We start from the raw sequence: 19,270 nt of genomic DNA on the forward strand, positions 1-19,270 counted from the left end.
TTATTATATATCCCAACAATCATGGGGTCTTTAAAAATACTTTCAGTCAATTGTCAAGGATTAGGTGACCTGTCCAAGAGGACGGATGTTTTCAATTTTCTGAAATCAGAAAAGTATAACATATATTGCCTTCAAGACACTCATTTTGCATTTGAAAAAAAGAACAATATTAGATCACTTTGGGGTTTTGACTGCTTCTTTGCATCTTTCACTACTAACTCTAGAGGAGTTGCTATACTATTTAATAATAATTTTGAATTCAAGATTACAAAGGAAAAAAAAGATGAAAATGGAAATTATTTAGCTTTAGATGTTATGGTTGATAAGATACGTTTTACATTAGTTACTATATATGGTCCTAATAATGACTGCCCTGCGTTTTATGACCAGATTATGTCTGTTATTGATGACTTTGAGAATGAATATTATGTAATATGTGGGGATTATAACCTGGTTTTGTCTCCAGATCTAGATTATAGTAATTATCTACATATAAATAACCCCAATGCTAGAGATAAATTACTGTAAATAATAGAGGATAGATCTCTGGTAGATCCATTCAGAGAGCTTTTTCCAAAATTAAAAAGATTTACTTGGCGGAAGAAAACCCCTCTAAAACAAGCAAGGCTTGATTTTTTTTCTGATATCAGAGGGTATGTTTTCATTTTAAAATAATTGCTGTGTTGAACCAAGTTATTGTTCAGACCACTCTAAGATATTACTAGAATTGGAGATACTTGATGTAAAGAAACAATATTGTCTTCCAGTTTATAATCATGAGAGTATACAAGATATTGATAATGAGTCAATTGAATTCATTATAAATGATCAACTCTTTCTTGAAACTTTACTGATGGAAATACGTGGAAAATCCATCTCATATTCAAGTTTTAAAAAGAGAGAGAAAAACAAAAATGAGGAAAAACTTAAGGAAGAGGTAAGATATGTAGAAGAAAATTTAGATAATGGTTCAATACAGCAATTAGAACAAAAAAAGCAAGAATTAGAGAATATCAGAAAGGAGAGATTGCAGGGTAAAATGGTTAGATCTAGAGTACAATGGATAGAGGAAGGGGAAAAGCCAACAAGTTATTTCTGTGGTCTAGAATCTAAGAACTTTACGAGTAAAATCATTCCTAAAGTTGAAAAAGATAATGAGGAGGTAGTTACAGATCAAAAAGAGATTTTAAACCAGGTTAAGGAATTTTATGAAACACTTTATAAGAAAAAAGACAATGACAATGTCAATGTATATGATGAAATTAATCAAGGTTTTGATGGTGTAAATTTTACAAAGTTAACAAATGATCAAAAAGACAGTTTAGAAGGTATTATTACTGTTATTGAAGCTGGTCTGGCATTAAAACGTATGAAAAATAATAAAACGCCAGATTCTGATGGGTTTTCTATTGACTTCTTCAAGTTTTTTTTTGGAAGGATTTAAAATATTTTGTTGTTAGATCATTAAACGCAGGGTACCAAAAGGGAGAATTATCTGTCACACAAAAACAGGGCATTATTACCTGTCTACCTATGGGAAATAACCCAAGACATTTTTTAAAGAATTGGAGACCCATATCTTTATTGAACATAGTATATAAGATTTGTTCTGATGCTTTAGCTATGAGATTTAAGACTGTTTTGAGTAATCTTATACATACTGATCAGACTGGATTTATCAGTGGAAGATATATTGGGGAGAATATTAGACTTATTCATGACAATATGCAATATAGTGAAGAAAATGATATACCTGGCCTTTTATTATTAATTGATTTTGAAAATGCTTTTGATTCCATTTCATGGAGATTTTTGAAAAAATGTTTTAAATTTCTTTAACTTTGGGGATTCTATTATAAAATGGACAGAAGTTTTATACAATAACATAAACTCTGCTGTTATTCAGGGTGGGAATCTTTCAGAGTTTTTCTTAATTGAACGGGGCTGTAGACAAGGGGACCCCTTGTCACCATACTTATTTATCTTATGTGCTGAAATTTTGGGTATGAAAATTAGGAAGAACAATGACATAAAGGGAATCAAAGTAATCCAGGTTGAACATAAATTGTCCCAATTTGCAAACGATACATCTTTACTTTTAGATGGTTCGGAAGATTCCTTGAACCAGGCATTACATGAACTTGATTGGTTTGGCCAGATTTCGGGATTTAACATCAACTTTTCAAAAACTCAAGTTGTTTGGATTGGGAGCAAAAAGTATTCTAAGGAGGTTTTATGTAGAGAGAAAAATCTTTTTTGGGGAGTTACATCTTTCAAATTATTAGGTGTTAATTTTGAGGTCGACGTGGATAAGATGATAAAACAAAATTATGATGAAAGTATCAGAAAGATCAAAAGTATAATAAACCAGTGGTAAAAACGAAATATAACAGTAATTGGTAGAATAAAAGTTGTTAAAACACTTTTGTTACCAATTTTGAATCATTTTATAATGTCACTTCCAAACCCAAGGGATGATATGATGAAAAATATAAACAACATTTTTTATACATTTGTGTGGAATTCACCTGTTCATAAAGTTAAGAAAGATGTATTACAAAAATGCTATGAAGAAGAAGGCCTTAAGATGATCAATGTAAATGCTTTTATTCAAGCCATGAAATGTACATGGATAAGGAGACTTTTATGAAATGAAGGAAATTGGCAAAATATTTTCTTATCACAGGTAGACAAAGAAAAATTGTTCACCTGTGGATCAGCATATATATATATCTCATTTAAGAGAAAATATTTTTTTTTTTTTTTGGGCGAGATGTTCTGTTGTCATGGTAATGGAGAGAGAGAAAGATAAAAAATGGGAATATTTTTTAGCCAGTCCTCTTTGGATGAATAATTTGTTTAAAGTTGGATAACGACCAATTCTTTACAAGAATTGGCTTGATGGGGGTATTCGTTATGTTAATGATTTGGTTGGAGAAGATGGTTCTTTTTTGAAACACAAAGAATTACAAAATATTTTTGATGTAAATTTGAATATAATGAAATACAATAGTATTATGTCTCTGACATCAAAGATAAGGAAGCAGTTTACAAAGGAAAGCTACAAACTAGCATCTCCTTTCATTCCATCCCATGTGAAAACTATATTAAAGAGTCAGAAGGGCTCAAGAGATATGTATTGTATTTTAAATAGAAATGATTGTACATCTACAGGGAACACCAAGTGGAGCACAATTTTAAATGTAGATACTGAGAATTGGAAAGTTCTTAATAAACTTCCATTAGTCGTTACTCAAAACACAAAACTGCAATGGCTCCAGTACAGAATTAATCAGAGGATTTTGACAACCAACAAATTTATCAATATAGTTGACAATGCCTCCTCTCCATTTTGTTCTGTCTGTAATTCAGCAATAGAAACTATTGAACATTTGTTATGGGAATGTGAACACGTACAGGATTTTATTGAAGAAACTGATCAATGGCTCCTTCATAATGGTATAAGCATAGCATTCACTAAAATCATATTTTTGTTTGGTAATATTAAACAATGTTGTAAAGGTGATCCACAAAATAATATTATTCTTTGGATGAAACATTATATTTACAGTATGAAGTGTTATAATAAACCATTAAATGTGCAAGGAATGTTAGAAAAAATGAAGTATATGTATAATATTGAAAAAATGATAGCTGCGAAAAAAACAAACATGTGAAAAATTTTGAAAAAATTTGGAACTCTTATAGATTTTTGGATGCAACCTAATGATCCCAATGTTGTAAACATTCAGCCATAAAGCTGGTTGTTTGTATGTACAGAATGATGCGGTTTAAGTAAACAACATGTGATGTTCTTCATGTAGTTTAAACTGTCTGTTATGTATATATGTATCTTATTGAATAAAAAAAAAAAAAAATGTTTAAGATATAACAAAAAATCTGGGAACCAATGCTCACTTACGAAGACTCCAGCACCCAAATATGAGTATGAGGTCGAAATGTAAACATAATTGTCAAACAGGAAGTTTTGTTGCTCAAGCCGAAAGTTAAATCGTACAATACAGCATATCTAAATGAAGCTTATGTAAAGAAATTAAGTTGCTATGACATGGATTTGTGAAAAAAACTGTTTTAAACAGAAGGATGGAAAAGGATAGAACAGTACACCCCCTCCTCCAAAGCAGAGGTTTAAATCAAGGGTTACCTTCTAATGTTTCTCCCTTCTGTGCAGAAGAGTGAGCATCATCAAGAAAGACAACTGTTCCACCTAATCTCTGCATGGCTGCTGTGAAAGAACAACATGTTCTTGTACTCACTTCATAGAACATGGCTGCCATTACTTTACCCTGAAAAAAAAAAAAAAAAAATTCAAGATACAACTTAAATTAACAAAAGATCCTCATTTCATGACTGGATTGAAAATACAGACATCTGTCTACACAAAATCCTGAGTAATTCCAAAACCTGTCTTAACTAGATATTTCTATAAAGTCCATTCACATCAATTTAGATGTATTTTGTGCAGTGGTAAACTCAACAGTTGTCTAAACGAAACAAATCTTAAAAAGATTGAAAAAGATTCTTATTACAATGTAGATGGCTACCTTACACAAAAAAAAAAAAAAAAAAAAAGCTAAAAAATGTGACTTGCTGCATCTCCAGCAAGTGTTTATAATTTAGATACCAGTTAAACAAGTTAGCACAATGAAGAGCCTTACCATATATTAACCACCAAAGATTGAAGTTGAAGGAATAAAAGCTGTAAAATATTTCTTTCTGTTCTCAATTTAACCTACCTTTAATATGAAGTCTAGGGGTTTGTCTCTAATTACTGCCAGCCTGAATTGATGAGCAAGGTTGAATAAATGGTGGAGCTACAATAACATACAAATAATTTACATCAGTACAACAAAGATTATTCCAAAAGTAAGTTGGCATAATGTTTAGACCATCAAAATAAAATAAGCTGAATTTTTTTTACTACCAGTACCTGACAATGTACATCCTCAGACCACTATCCTAGTTTTATAAAAAAAAAAAAAAAAACTGGCAGATGAAAAGCCAGTTCAGAACTGAGACTCAAATTAATTACTTGCTTTACTGTTTAAGTAACGCTCCGGCTTAGAATCAAGCAAAATGTGATTCATGGGTGAAAAGCCTACATATTTTAATATTTCATATTTTGTTTGAATTCCTATTGAAAACAGAAATTAACAATTAGTTTTTCATATAACCCGTGTTCTTAGGAAATAAAAATTATGTAGAATGCACCGTAAATTCCAAAATTAAGGGAGACAACTCTGTAAATGACACTCAAATACAATAGAACCTTTTAGGTTTTCAATATTGATTATCTCCTAAGAGCAGACAGATCTGAATGAATAATTGCACATTCCATAATATAGACCCGTAAAACAACTCAATTACAAAAATAAAAATATGTAGTCTTTTGGGTGTGTACCCCATTTCTCAGATTTTGCTTAATTCTTAAAAAGATAGCTACTTAAGAAAATAAAAATCATGTACTGTTCTACAAGTCAATGTTACAAAGAAAAACTCTTCAGTGATGTTGAAGACACTTAAAACCAACTGTTAACAAATGAAGCTGCCAGTTGGGTCAGTCTTTGAAGAATATCATATGAGAATTGTCAAGCCACAGAAAGGATTATGTCATCCTTTTTTAAAGAATCAATTTAGGCTTATTGAAAAACTGTTTGTAATGACTTTCTAAAACTTTTCAATTGCAAATATCAAATGACAATTTTTTTAAAAATCTGTTAAGTTCTGAATCATGATTCCTAAGGCTTAGTCTACCAACTGAGATAATAAGTAATAAAATTCAGAAGGAAAAAAAAACTGAAAATGTGAATACATTTTTTTGCTAAGGGTACTTACATGGTCCTTTTGGAATGCCTGTACTGTAAGAACATGATGCCCTGTTACACCATGCATGTAGTGAGGGAGTCCTACGGGCTGTAACACTGATGGAATATGGGGCTGAGGTGGAGTTATCATACCAACATCACGTTCTCTCATTGCTTCATATGGACCTCCTGAAAAGATATACTGAAGAATTATAATCCAAAAATTTAATTTCAGAAGTAACACATTTTCTGATTGGATAAAAAATTTTGTCCATCATCTCATAAACCAAATTTTGTAATGTCTGTGATGTCATCAAACTTTTTTAATTAGTTACTTCATAATTATTAGAATTATGCTACTTAAATTAAATGATAAGAAATGACTGTAAAATTTTTTCGGTCTGTTTAAAATGAACTCAATACCCATGGTGTACACTAGAAAATACCTGCTACGCAGATTATTAAGTGTACCTACATGATTGAAGTTATCTCTTCACATATCGAAAAAATATAACAGTCATTCCTTAACTAAAAAAAAAAACAGTGAGAAATGCATACAAATGATACTCTGTACTTTCAACAAGAAGATATTGTTACAATCAAATCAAACATATAAAGCTTTTAAAGATATCAAATGGCTACAATAAGTAATTACAGAGAAAAATATAATAAAAACGTGGTGTTTGGACAGACTGATCGCTAAATTACAGCTCCAACAAAGTGATGGGAATAAATAAAGCAAATATTAGGTATTTACAATTAGTTTTCATGTTTTACAAAACTGAAACAAAAAAGTTGTATTTGGATGAACAGACCTACAGACACCATGATCACAATATAACTCAGCAAAAGTGAGGGGTATAAAATTAGCTCATGTGAAATGGTTACAATTAGTTTTCGTACTTCACTGGTACATATGAAAAGACAATAGATAATATTAAATATAACACAGTTGACATTTGTGTGGAAAATAACAGCTGAACAAAGCCCCTGCTTTGTTAATGACATGGAAAAAAAAATAAACTGCAATTGGACCACAAAATTAGTTTCCAGAGAATAATTAATCATTGTTTGTAATTCATATGCCCCTTGGGGCCACTTAATTGGAAATAATCATTCTTCTTGTATTCTGCAAATCTGTACTTATTTAAAATTTAAAAAAAAAGTTTTATACGAGAATAGCTATGGTTTAATAATTAAAGAAATCTGTGAGGAATGGCTCACAAGTGATACCCCTGATTTTCAATCACAATATAAGGAAAAAAAAACAAAGTCCTTGGTAAACAGAAAATTGTTGTCAATTTTTTGCAAAAATGGATCCCACCACATTAAATACTTACAGAAAAATCTGTTAAAATTACAAATTGCTGTGATGAGTAGTTGCCGAGAAAACTGTGACAAAAATAAAAACTTGTTATGGACAGAAAAATGGACAAGAGTAAAACAGTACAGCCCTCTCTCCTACAGAATGGGGGTATAATGAACTTACTGAAACTCCTGTATGACTAATAAGGAAACTTAAGAAAAGAAGTGTGAAAGAAGAGATGCCCAATTAGTTGCAGCATGAATTTAACAACATCTACTATAAAATCAACATCCTTCAAACATGCAGACAATATACAGGTGAAATTATACCAACAGGACTATTCATGCATCATGAAACCTTCTTCTCCTTAACCTCACAACACAATATCAAACAAGAAAACCTGTGAGCAATGCTCACTATCTTGATATCCCGATTTGAAAACATGCACTTTTTGACCTCCATATTGATTTTGATTAAAGGACAAGAGATGGGTACCCGTCTACAAAATGGAAGGAAGGAAAGTACAGTTCCTAAACCAATCTGTGCAAACTATAATTGCAATCTGTCATTGCTCATCAATCAGTTTCCAAGCAGTCACCGATCCGTCAAATCCTTGATCACTTTCATTTCCATCATGTGACCACTGATTGATTGATATATTTTACAGATTCCTAAGTTTAAGTTTTTCATTTTTACACATATTTACTAAATGATATAAATTAGCACACAAATTTAATTACTTTTCTTTTAAATTTGTTTTTTTTAGTGAAGTACAAAATGTTGATTTAATATTTCAATTTTATAAATTTACTATGCCATTATATTGTATGCCACGATACTGGATTTGTTCCAATAAATTATAAAATTTACAGCATTTTACATGACAAAACCCTAATCAGATTGGTCATTGATTATCAATCACTCAGTGATTATTTAATCATCAACTGTCAAATAGTTGCACATATTGGTTCAGGAACTGTAGCTAGGATGGACACCTTTATCACTAAATACCCCCACTCAAAGTGGGGGGAATAAAAATTATTACTTCAGTATAATACAATACTACAGTCATAACATGGTCAGGAGGCTTGTATGGAAAACCATATCAAAATTTTGATAAAAAAAAATTCTGAAATGAAAAAAAAATTTCTTTCATAAGCACCATAGTGGTTGCCACTATTTTTTTCAAAGTTGCCACACTGTGAAAACTGAATTTCTCTACCAAACCATGAATGGAAAACTCAACAGGTTGACATATTTTCACAATAAACGTATAAGGTATTCTCATGTTGACTGGGAAGATAAAAGGCAAGCATAATACAGTAGAATGCAGAGAAAACTTATACTGTTACCAATTAAATCATCACACCAGTGAATGTACTTATCTTGAAGAAATTATAGTAGAAGAGAGTAAGTAATAAAAATATAAAAATATACTTCTTGCACCCACAAAAATCACAAATAATTGTGTTAAAAGTCATTACAGATTCATTGCAAAATAGTCACGAAAACCAAAGGTCAATGGATGAAAGCAACAATGACTGGCATATCTCTGAGCAACAGAAAATATTTTGTTGTCATATAAAATTACTAATACTGACAGAAGGGTAGGAAACTCACTCAAATTCTAGCCAGTCCTGAATACTATTTTTCAAAATATTTACTGTATGGCTATATAGATTTTTGCTAAAATTAGCGTGTCCTGCTAAAAAATAGGCAGTCACGGGCTGGTGGGCAGGCAGCTATTTCTAACTCTGCTGACAGGAAGTTCACCAAATTGATACCGCTGCTTCAAATAGGTACACCCAACACACATGTCCAGTTTGTTTCTACCCTTTCAAGCATTTGGCAGTATTTATTTTCCTTCATGTACAACCACATGTAATATTCAACTTCATATAAAGTACTTTCATTTCACAGCGAATCCCATATAGTGTTAACTTTAAAAAAAAAAACTTGTTCATCAGATAACAAATTGAACATTAAGTTTTGATCAATATTTTATCATGATGGTTCTGAAAAGTTTCTACCTAACAATGAAAGATTTTAATGTGCTTTTGTTGATGTGTATATCTAAAAATAAACATCGTTCAAACTTATCAAAATTCGGTTATCGTTCTTTGTTTCAATCAAACTTAAACTGACTCTTTAATTCTTTCGATTCTAAAACTGCAAAACTCTCTCATAATTCAAGTTAATGTTATTTTTAGTTCACATCTCATGTACCCTTTTATCATAAAGATATTCAAACCCATATATTTCCATTATTATTTGTTTGCAAAAGAACAAGTGTTGTATGCAAATATTTCAAACTATTAATATTCATGCCCATATGATTGGTATGCATAAATATTGGTGACAATCACAGAACAGTATCAAGATCTAGCCCCAAAAATCTGGGACAAGAAATGTTCTGGGGTTTTTAAACTCGAACCTACCATGATAGGGGAGTTTAACAACAATATATCTTGATTTCAGCACATCAAGAGTTACAATGGTGTAAGTCTTGAAATGGAGAAACAGGTTATATCTTTAATCCCCCACCTAACTGGAATGGGGTTACCTTTATCTGTATTTAACAACATGTTGATTTAAAAATTCCAGAACTTGCCTTGGGCGCCGAAGCAAAGTATGGAATATGATATAAATCAACCTGGTGTATGATACAGATGAAGCTAACCCCATTCTAGTTAGGTGTAGGAATAAAGCCATCAGATAGGTGGTTAAGACCTTTATTTTACATCCTTATAGTTAGTTTAAAGAATCATTCTATATAAAAACAAGAGGCGCTAAAGAACCTGAATCACTCACCTGGCTTGATAAGCTACATTCTATTTTTAAAAATAGAAAAAGTGACCATGGTTTTTCTTGGATAAAAATTCCTAACACTCATACCCAAGGAAAAATCATATCAATTTCCATTAAATTCTATCTTGTAGTTTCTGAGGATAATTTTTTTTTTTTTTTTTTTTTTTTTTTTAAATTAATAAGATTTAAAAAAAAAAATAAAAAAAAGGCCAATAACTCTAACATGGCTCTACAGATTAACGAAAAATTTGACCAGATAGTTCTCATCATGCTGAACACTTTCACCGGAGTCTGAATTGGCTTAACCTAACAGTTTTAATGATATATTTGAAAAACTTCAGACTGACCCCTATGTTCTATTTCTAGTAACGTCAGCCATGTTTTTCAACAGATCAAAAATCCCCAAATGCCTATGTCCAGGTGGACTAAAAATATGTAATCGATGGATGGACAAGGTACTTGCTTGAGTGGGGATATAAAATAAATGTGCAGTTGTGACTGTCACAAGTTAAGTAAAGTAAATGATATTAAGATAAAGTTATCACAGCTGAAGTCATGACTGATATTGGAATTGTCTAGTCCAGTGTGTTCACAGTAAGGTTAAAGGGCTTTAAGAATTAGGAAAAGTGGGTCTGTATTGTGAAAAGGATGTTTGAGATGCACAATAAATAGTTCAAAGAAATTAATGTGATTAACATTACATTTAGATAAACACTATAGTTTATTTACAATATATTGTACATTATACTGAAGCATTACTCTCATAGTGTTTTAAGGCACATAAAATGGCTCAAAGACAGAAATAGATGGGTTCTAAACAGAAAGCACAAATGAAACAGACCTGAATATGGGATTCCCAATACTAAACTTGTGTACCAAATATCTAGTGACTGTGATTTATAGTTGCTGAGAAAAATGTTATGAAAATATTTTCCCAGCCTGCCAAACACCCATTCTAAAAGCCAATAAGCACAAGTGCAACCTGGCCAAAAATTGAATACCATCACTGAGATAATTATATATTGATGAACTTGCACTTTAATAACTAGGTGTTATAAGGGAATTGCTTTTTTTGGGGGGGAGGGGGATTTCTTGGCTTCACATTATCAGCTGAAAAAATAACCAAACCTTAAAAGTAATTAACAATACCCTCCAAAAATATGTTACAACCTTCCTCTTATATAGTAATCCACTCTATTGTAACAAGAATATTAAGATTAAGAAGACTAACATAAATATCATTTTAAGGATAATAACAATGTGTATATCTAAAAATAAACATTAAGTAATGACTCTTCAGTTATCGTTCTTTGTTTACCTTTACACCAATGTTTTTCTACTAAAACAAAGAAACAATTAATCAAACATATGTATACAATATAAAATCTTTAGAAGATATAATCATGTTTTTGTGTTCAGTACCATTTCACCAAATGAGCATCATACAGATGTTTTTTTTTCCATATGAATAGATGCTTTATTCTAATTGATCAAACCATCAATATTCATTTTCCTGTGATTGTTACAAATAAATATGGTTCACAAAGCCTAACTTTCGGAGATCTAAGTCCATCATATCTGGCACATAGTGTTGGGGGGTTCTTAAACTCAACATAGAAATATGGCGAGTTTAAAGACAACACACCTTGATTTGGCCCCATTAAGACATACCTGGATTCTTAATGGGGACAAATTGATGTGTGTCCTTGTCCTTACACCCAACTGGAATTCGGAGGACTTTATGTGTATTCGACATCTGGTTGATTTATATCATTCAAAAAATTGCCTTGGGTTCCAAGCAATGTCTTGAATACAATATAAATCAACCTGATGTTTCATACAGCTAAAGTCCTCCGGATTCCAGTTGGGTGTGAGGACAAGGCTAATACATAGGTGGTCAAAGATCTTCGTTTTACTGATTTTTTTTTAGTAGCAGTCTTTATCGAACAGAAAGCGATTTAAGCATGTCAAAAACAAACCAAACTCCTTTTCTTTTCTCTCTTTTTTTTTTATCATTTACAAACAATTACAAACCAAACTCTTTTTCCTTTTTTTTTTATAATTAACAAACAGTTACAAACCACATCACAAGTATAAGTTTGTCATATGTCTGTTGGACTTATGAGACAAAGACTGTATAGAATTCAGTATGAAATCATCACTTATCAACAGCCTTGATTGGGTTGGAGATTAATGTATAGTTTACACTTAAGTACAGATCTGAATACAGAAATGACTATCTTTACATAAAATTATAGCTATAAAGCAGTAAAAAAAACATTGTTTGTTTGGTGGGTTCCTCTACACCTTGAATCACCCCAACATAAGCAGTATCTGAATTTTATAGGGATTGGTACTTAATTGTAAAATTCAGAAATAATTGTGTGCATTGATTTCTATTGCAGTTTTATCATTTTAACTATCCTGATTGTTACTGGACAGGATGAGGGTAAAAGACAGAGGATAAATAATCTGTTTTATGACTGTCTACCTGGTCAATAACAGAAAGTCAGTGGCAGATACTGACATTCTGGAAAGGGTCCCACCAACTATCCTTTGATTTCAATTTTATTATTATAACAATCTTTTAAGCAAAAGGGAGCCGCCCTTGCCCCCACCCCAATCCACCTATGAATTACTTGTGTTTTGTTTCAAGTATATTAGATAAAACTACTTAACTTTACTAGTTACATCTGCACCTCCAATCTCTAGACTACCAAATTTAATTTATATTAAATTCCCTGCCTAAAAATCATACCTTGTCTAGGCAAGGTATTTTTTTTATTAGCAATAATAATTATGTTTTTAATGTGTTTGACTTATTTTTAATTTGATTAAATTTTACCTGTTCTCTACAGTGGTCCAAGTTATTATATGGATCATTGTAATTTTCAATTTTATTCACATTGTGCCTGACTGTTATTGATTAAAATGTACTTAGGTTTAGATGTTCAAATTTTTCCACTTGTGAGAAGTATTTTATTTTGGTATAAATACCAAAGAGTTTTTTTTTTACAGTATTTCAATTTGGAACTGAAAGGCCAAGATGAATGTACACTTGTAAACAGAACAGCCAGCAGATATGATCTTTCAATGCTGTCTTTTTGGCAACAGTAAAAGTACATTGTAGTTACACATTTGCATTTTTCTTTGGTCAATACTTACTATCATCCCCCACTTGGACACACTTCAATTCATCTTAATTCTCCTATAAATTAGACAAATGTCAAGTGCAGAGCTCCCTGATCATATCAATTTGGAAAATGAAAGATATAAATTGAAAAAAAAAATGACCCTATTTAATATTTTTGGATGGTATTCAGATGGACCAGGGAATAAAATATCTTAATTTTATATTAAAGAAGAAAAATATAAGTGCCTAGCTACCCTGTAATATTATAGAACAAGATCTCTGAATCAGCCATATAGAATATTACAATTTTTTTTTAAAAATGTATGTTTACAAAATCATTTTTTATAGAATAGATGATTGTATAGACGGAAGAGAATTTCAGTAGTAGTTATTTTTAAAATTACTTAGGTCATGAGCAAATGATCAGTGGTCAGTTGAGGAGAGGATCCATTGCAGCATTTTTTATTTATCCTATTATTGGTCGAATATATGTACAGATACACAAGGGTACATAATATATCCTTAAAAGATGGGCATATAAAAAAGGGGCATATTTTGCCCTTAGAACATATAAAACATAAATGTAGACACTGTGTGACTTTCATAAGTTAAGTGTAGTAGTTATTGACATTAAGAACAAGTTTTACCACAGCTGAGATTAATTATGATAAACCATCTACTCTAGTATGTTCCATTAAGTAACAAAATGAAAAGATGAGAATTGAAAAGTTAATCTGTATTGTGAGTTTGACTCTTTGAGATATACAATAAATAGTTAAATGAAATGAGTTGTTCTTATACATAAAATTAAGTTGTTAAAAACACTACAGTTTATTTACATTGTATGCTATATTGAAGCATCACAGTGAAATTGACAATGCACATGCACACAACCCGATTCTATCAGGGAATTGCTTATTAGAGGTTTTAAGAGCCATTCTCTGTATGAATCAATATCATGTAGAAACTTACTTTACGATTTCTAAAATGAGTCTACATGACATATTAATTTTAATATCAGGAGACATCTCATTTTTGGGTATTTAGTACCTACCTACCCATTGATGAAAATCAAGGTCGGGTTAGTGCAAACTGAAATATTTTTTAGTGTGGCCTTAAGAGCTATTCTATGTATGAATCAAAATCATGTAGAAACTTTCTTTAAGTCCATACGACATATTAACATTGAAATTAGCAGATTTTCTTTCTGTATTCAATGGACTTGTTACCATACAAACATTTAATACTGACATAGTATGTTTATGCTTCAGATAGTTTGACAATGCAACAATTCCATGATAATAATACAGCCAGTTTTGATATGTAGTCACATCCATATATTCACAAATAAGGGTATTGAAAGTGTCTACAATGGGTACCGCTTTTTCATTTTCAAAAATTTTCAATACCAACAGTATAAAATTAAACCCATGCATAGAAAGGTGTATTCTTTCAAAAGTGGATAGAATTGTCTTTGCACATGAAATTTAGAGAAAACTAGAGATGTGTTAATATTTTTATATTTTTAGAAAAACCCAAGGAGAAAAATAGTAATCATGGTAATTTTCTAGAAAATGGCAATTTTGTTTGTTTATCAAGTGGGCTTCATTCTTAAAAAGCAGGTTAAAAAAGTTACAATAAAAAAATAAAACAATAAAACTAGCTAGATTTTAAATTTTCTCATTTCAAAGGTAATTTTGAAGGTCAACATCATAATTTTTCTGTTTTTATAAACCTGCACTTTTGCCATGACTATGACCTTTATTTTCATCACAAATATATGAGTTTTGTTTTCACAGGAATCCCATCTAAATATTAAAATTCTTTCTACTTGATGGATATGAATTATTATTGGAAGATCAAAAGTTTTGGGTGTAGAAGTCATCCAAAAATTTATATTTTAGCTTTTTCACCATAATATATTCAAGGTAATTTTTCTCAAAACTGAGAAATAACACTCTCTAAATTTATGTACAGTTTTACAACTCTGACAAATTATTGCATATGATGTTAAAATGTAGGTGACCATAATTACAGATTAAAGTTATTAAATAAATTAATTAATAGTTTCCATGGAAACAGAACAATTGAAAATGGCATGGAAAGACCTTGTGAGCAGTAGAGTGAAGTAGAAAGTTATACATATTACTATGGCAACGGGGTAACAAAAATAGAAACTTATTATCCTGGCTGACTTCATACTGTAAAAATAAGTTACAATTTTTTTTCTTATTTTTGTTCCTTATACAGAAAAATGCTCTTAAAGCATCATAGGTGATTGAAATTCGCTGTTTTATTATATCTGCTGTACAAAAAACACCAAACCTTAAAAAAAAATAATAATCTACAACAAAGTGAACAGATTAAAATTAAACTCACATTTTATTCTATCAGTCTAAAAATAACAACTAACAGTATTAGGAATTTCCCACTCCAGTGATTTCCAATTTTACAATTAAAAAAAAAAAAATATTAAAGTTATCGTTGTTTGTTTACCTTCACAGAATTTTCCAAATAAAACATAGAAGCAATTAATTAAATGTAAGTTAATTTAGCTAAGTTCTTTGGAAAATATGACCTTTGACCTGTTTCAATACCATTTAGGCAAGCGAGCATCATACACTTATTTTTTTTTGCATACAAATAGGTGCTTTATTCTAATTGATCAAATCGTTAATAATTATTGTGATTGTCACATATAAATATGGTTCACAAAGCCAGATGTTCGGAGATTTAAATCCATCATATCTGGCACATAGTGTTGGGGGGTTTTTAAACTCTATCATACTAGTATGATGAGTTCAAAGACAACACATTTTGATTTTCCCCTTTCAGACACACTCGAATTGGAGAGGTTTTTTTATTTGTATAATAAATCATTTTTTTGGAGCATTAGGAATAGACAAGATGACTTCCCAAAAAATGGCCTTGTATAAGGGAAGCAAGTCACTGTAAGTTATATTTCAGAGTTTGGAATTAAAATTTTAAGACAGGCCACTTTTAATGCCTCATTCTTAATCTTTCTTAGTAGAAATTTTTGATGGGACAAGGGAAATATTGAAAACCAGGAAATTTTTGCACCATCTTTTTTCCCCCATTTTTTCCCTCAATCTACTCTTGTGCAGTTTTAAATTTGTGATATTCCCCAAATTATAGTATAACATTCTTTGAACAAAATATTCATGAGTTTTATTTTCGTGTTACAGGTATTACTGTGAAATTTCACAGTTTACAGTGGTAAGCTGAAAAGTTATAAATGGTTCATGGTACTCTCTAATCTTAATCACTGCCTTCTGCTAAATTTCATGGCTTTATCTTATATAGTGAAGGATGTTCATTGGTCATGTGCAGCCATTTTTGTCAGAGTTTTGGTCTATTCTGGTTTGTTTTTTTTTTTTCGTAGCATTAATATTTTTTGCAATCAGGGACCCCCCACCCCCCCACTTTTCTTTCAAACAAACCTTAAGATATTGGAAGTTTTTGTGACATTCTTATTTTTTCAGTGTCTTAAATAGATAAAACATACTAAACCTATGGAAAATCTAGAGAAATCTGTTTCTCAACAAATTTCCAAATGTAAAAAAAAAAAAGAAAAAAAAAAAGCACACTGTCCCATCTATTTTTTCTTCTTACGTTGTTTTAGCATAAAAGATCTTGAATGATTTCACAACCCATTGAATCAAACATCAAACTGATGTGTATTGTCCAAGATATTGATCACTTAGGATAAACATCAAACTGATGTGTACTGTCCAAGATATTGATCACTTAGGATAAACATCAAACTGATTAGTACTGTCCAAGATATTGATCACTCAGGATAAACATCAAACTGATGTGTACTGTCCAAGATATTGATCACTTAGGATAAACCTAAGCTTTCAAACAAGTAGTTTGTAAGCCTTAATTTTTATTGTCACTTCATTACTTAAACTTTAGGTACTTTCAATTCAGAAATGATATATATCATATCTTTTTTTTTTAAATTTCAAGAGAAGCTGAGTAACATCAAAAACATCAGTATAATAAAAATGCTAATAAGCAATTTAAAAATTGCAAAAAAGTTACATTTTTTTCTATAATTCAAACACCATAATAAGTTTTGAATTTCCATAGGTTTTTTTTCCATCCTGAACTGGTGAAATGGGAAATATTAAAAGCCTGTAAAACTGATCTGTTTGATATTGTTTTAATGTTTAAAAGAAACCTGAGTTTACTATGAGATGGAGAAAGAAAAATATGTGGTTTATTATAAAAGCATAGTTATCACTAATGATTATCAATGCACAGTGGCAGATCCAGAAATATATAAAAGGGTGAGGGGAAAGACTACATTTTGCCCAACATCAACAAAACTGTGCAACAAAATTGGGGGTTTGGGGTTTGAAAATGTTGAAACCCTCTTCCTGGATCTGCCACGGAATTAAAATTCAAAGCATGTCTAATTAACCCCATGCTACATATTCTACATATCCTCATGCAAAGCTCTTCCAGTAAGTACTACATATAGTTACAAATATTTGACAGATAAATGAGTTTATCAGGTTCTCAATACAAAAGTATATTGGTACATTTGCTTAAGTACCATTCTGTGTAAGAATCAGGCAAAGAGTGGCACATCATTTTTTTCTAAATTTGGTCTTTTTGTCTCAAATATACTCAAATACATCTAGAAAACAACTGAAAAGCTCTTTAAATTTATCCTGAAGCATTGGTGACATAGATATTTTTTTACTGCTTATATAGGGAAAATGTTCAGAAAAATTTTCCAGCCATTTTTTTCACAGTGCATTTCAACTAAATTTGAACTCTTAAAATCTTAAAAAAGCAAAGTTTACAAACACTTTGACAGAAATTTCTTGAGATTATGAGGTATAAAAACTTGGATAATGCAATAAATCTGTGTATTTTTACTTTATGTGCCACAATTTATATATATTTTGCCTGATTCTTAGACGGAGAAGTACTTAAGTTTCAATATAAAAGACATTTCTTTTAAACATGTAAAGTTTTCTTTTCTTTATTAGTAAGCAGAATTTTGAAAATAATAGTTTGAGAACCTCATGAAAATTTTCAGATCATTTTATTTTTTATATAGATATAGAAAATACATGTAATAAGATTAAAAGTATGCAAATCTCCCCACAGAATGTATACAATGAAACAAATACAATAGAAAAGTTACCTCTATTCAGTTCATCATGAGGGTGACCTGCAAAGTTTTGCTCTAAAAACCAAATTTAAAGAGCCAGTTGAATAAAAATAGAAACAAGACAAATAATATACTATAAACAATCTTTTTTACCAGCAACTATTTTCATTAGTTTTGGGAAAAAAATCTGTAAAAATAACTCCCCTTAAAAAAACAGAGTATGTGAGTGTTAGATGAATTTTACGAAAATAAATTGGTTTACGGTATTATTTTGCACATAAAACCCACCATTTTGACAGAACAGTTTCACAATTTGTAAACTCTTTTTTGCCATGCAATTCAATAAAATTAATTTTAATATCATTAAAATTCTTCTTTAATAAGCAATTAAGGGCAGACAAACTGTTTAAAAACATAATTGTCAAAAATTATACCAGTTTTTGCAATACTGAAGACATCTAATAGAGAAGCTCAATTTTCAGTGAAAATATACTATACTCGGCGTCACATAAATAACATACTGTTAAAATTTAAATAAAAATATTTTCTACGACTTTATTGACACCTACCGTCGTTTAAATTGTCTAGACTTGCTCATTCGTTTGGGCAAACGGCTTCTCCCTAAACATTGAATCGTTAAATTCCGGTCAGATTTTAATTCTCGGTGCCAATATTTACATTGTAAAAAGTCGGCCATGTTTACAGTGATCCGGTCAGATTTTAATTCTCGGTGCCAATATTTACATTGTAAAAAGTCGGCCATGTTTACAGTGATCGGGTTGCTAGGAGATGTTGTTTACGTTTAAATGGTTTGTCCAAAAACCGAAGAACCCAGAATGCATTTCGGCGTTATTTCGGATATCTCGGATTTTTTTTACACGAACAACGTACAATACCGAGAAGTTAATCAAGCAGACGATTGTCACCGGAGTTCGACGGGAACTTACGAACTTCGTTTGTAAACAAATCGTCCCGTAGAAACCAACATGGCGGATATTAGTATGGGATTTCCCCATAAGGATTTGTTACGCATGATTTAAGCTAAA

At 30.8% G+C, this 19,270-nt stretch overlaps 1 protein-coding gene across 4 annotated transcripts in view; it reads right to left on the reverse strand.

Moving 5' to 3' along the window:
* The window catches only part of LOC148601290 (multifunctional protein CAD-like), a 73,026-nt gene that overhangs the window by 10,473 nt on the left and 43,283 nt on the right, over positions 1-19,270 (reverse strand). For 3 of the 4 annotated variants that reach the window (XR_015917286.1, XM_088556271.1, XM_088556270.1), the window contains exons 34-37: positions 18,258-18,299; positions 5,857-6,014; positions 4,758-4,835; positions 4,166-4,307 (exon numbers count right to left, since the gene is read on the reverse strand). Coding sequence is in view for 3 of the 4 variants with exons in the window: in XM_088556271.1 (XP_088412397.1) it covers positions 4,166-4,307; positions 4,758-4,835; positions 5,857-6,014; positions 18,258-18,299 (420 nt within the window). In the remaining variant the exon portion in view is untranslated. The remainder of the gene's footprint in view (positions 1-4,165; positions 4,308-4,757; positions 4,836-5,856; positions 6,015-18,257; positions 18,300-19,270) is intronic. The other variant, XM_088556272.1, reaches the window with a different exon arrangement.

Source organism: Perna viridis, chromosome 12 (genome assembly GCF_037379345.1).
Source record: "Perna viridis isolate PV_CMFRI_1.1 ecotype Kerala chromosome 12, ASM3737934v1, whole genome shotgun sequence".
Classification (NCBI taxonomy): Eukaryota; Metazoa; Mollusca; class Bivalvia; order Mytilida; family Mytilidae; genus Perna; species Perna viridis.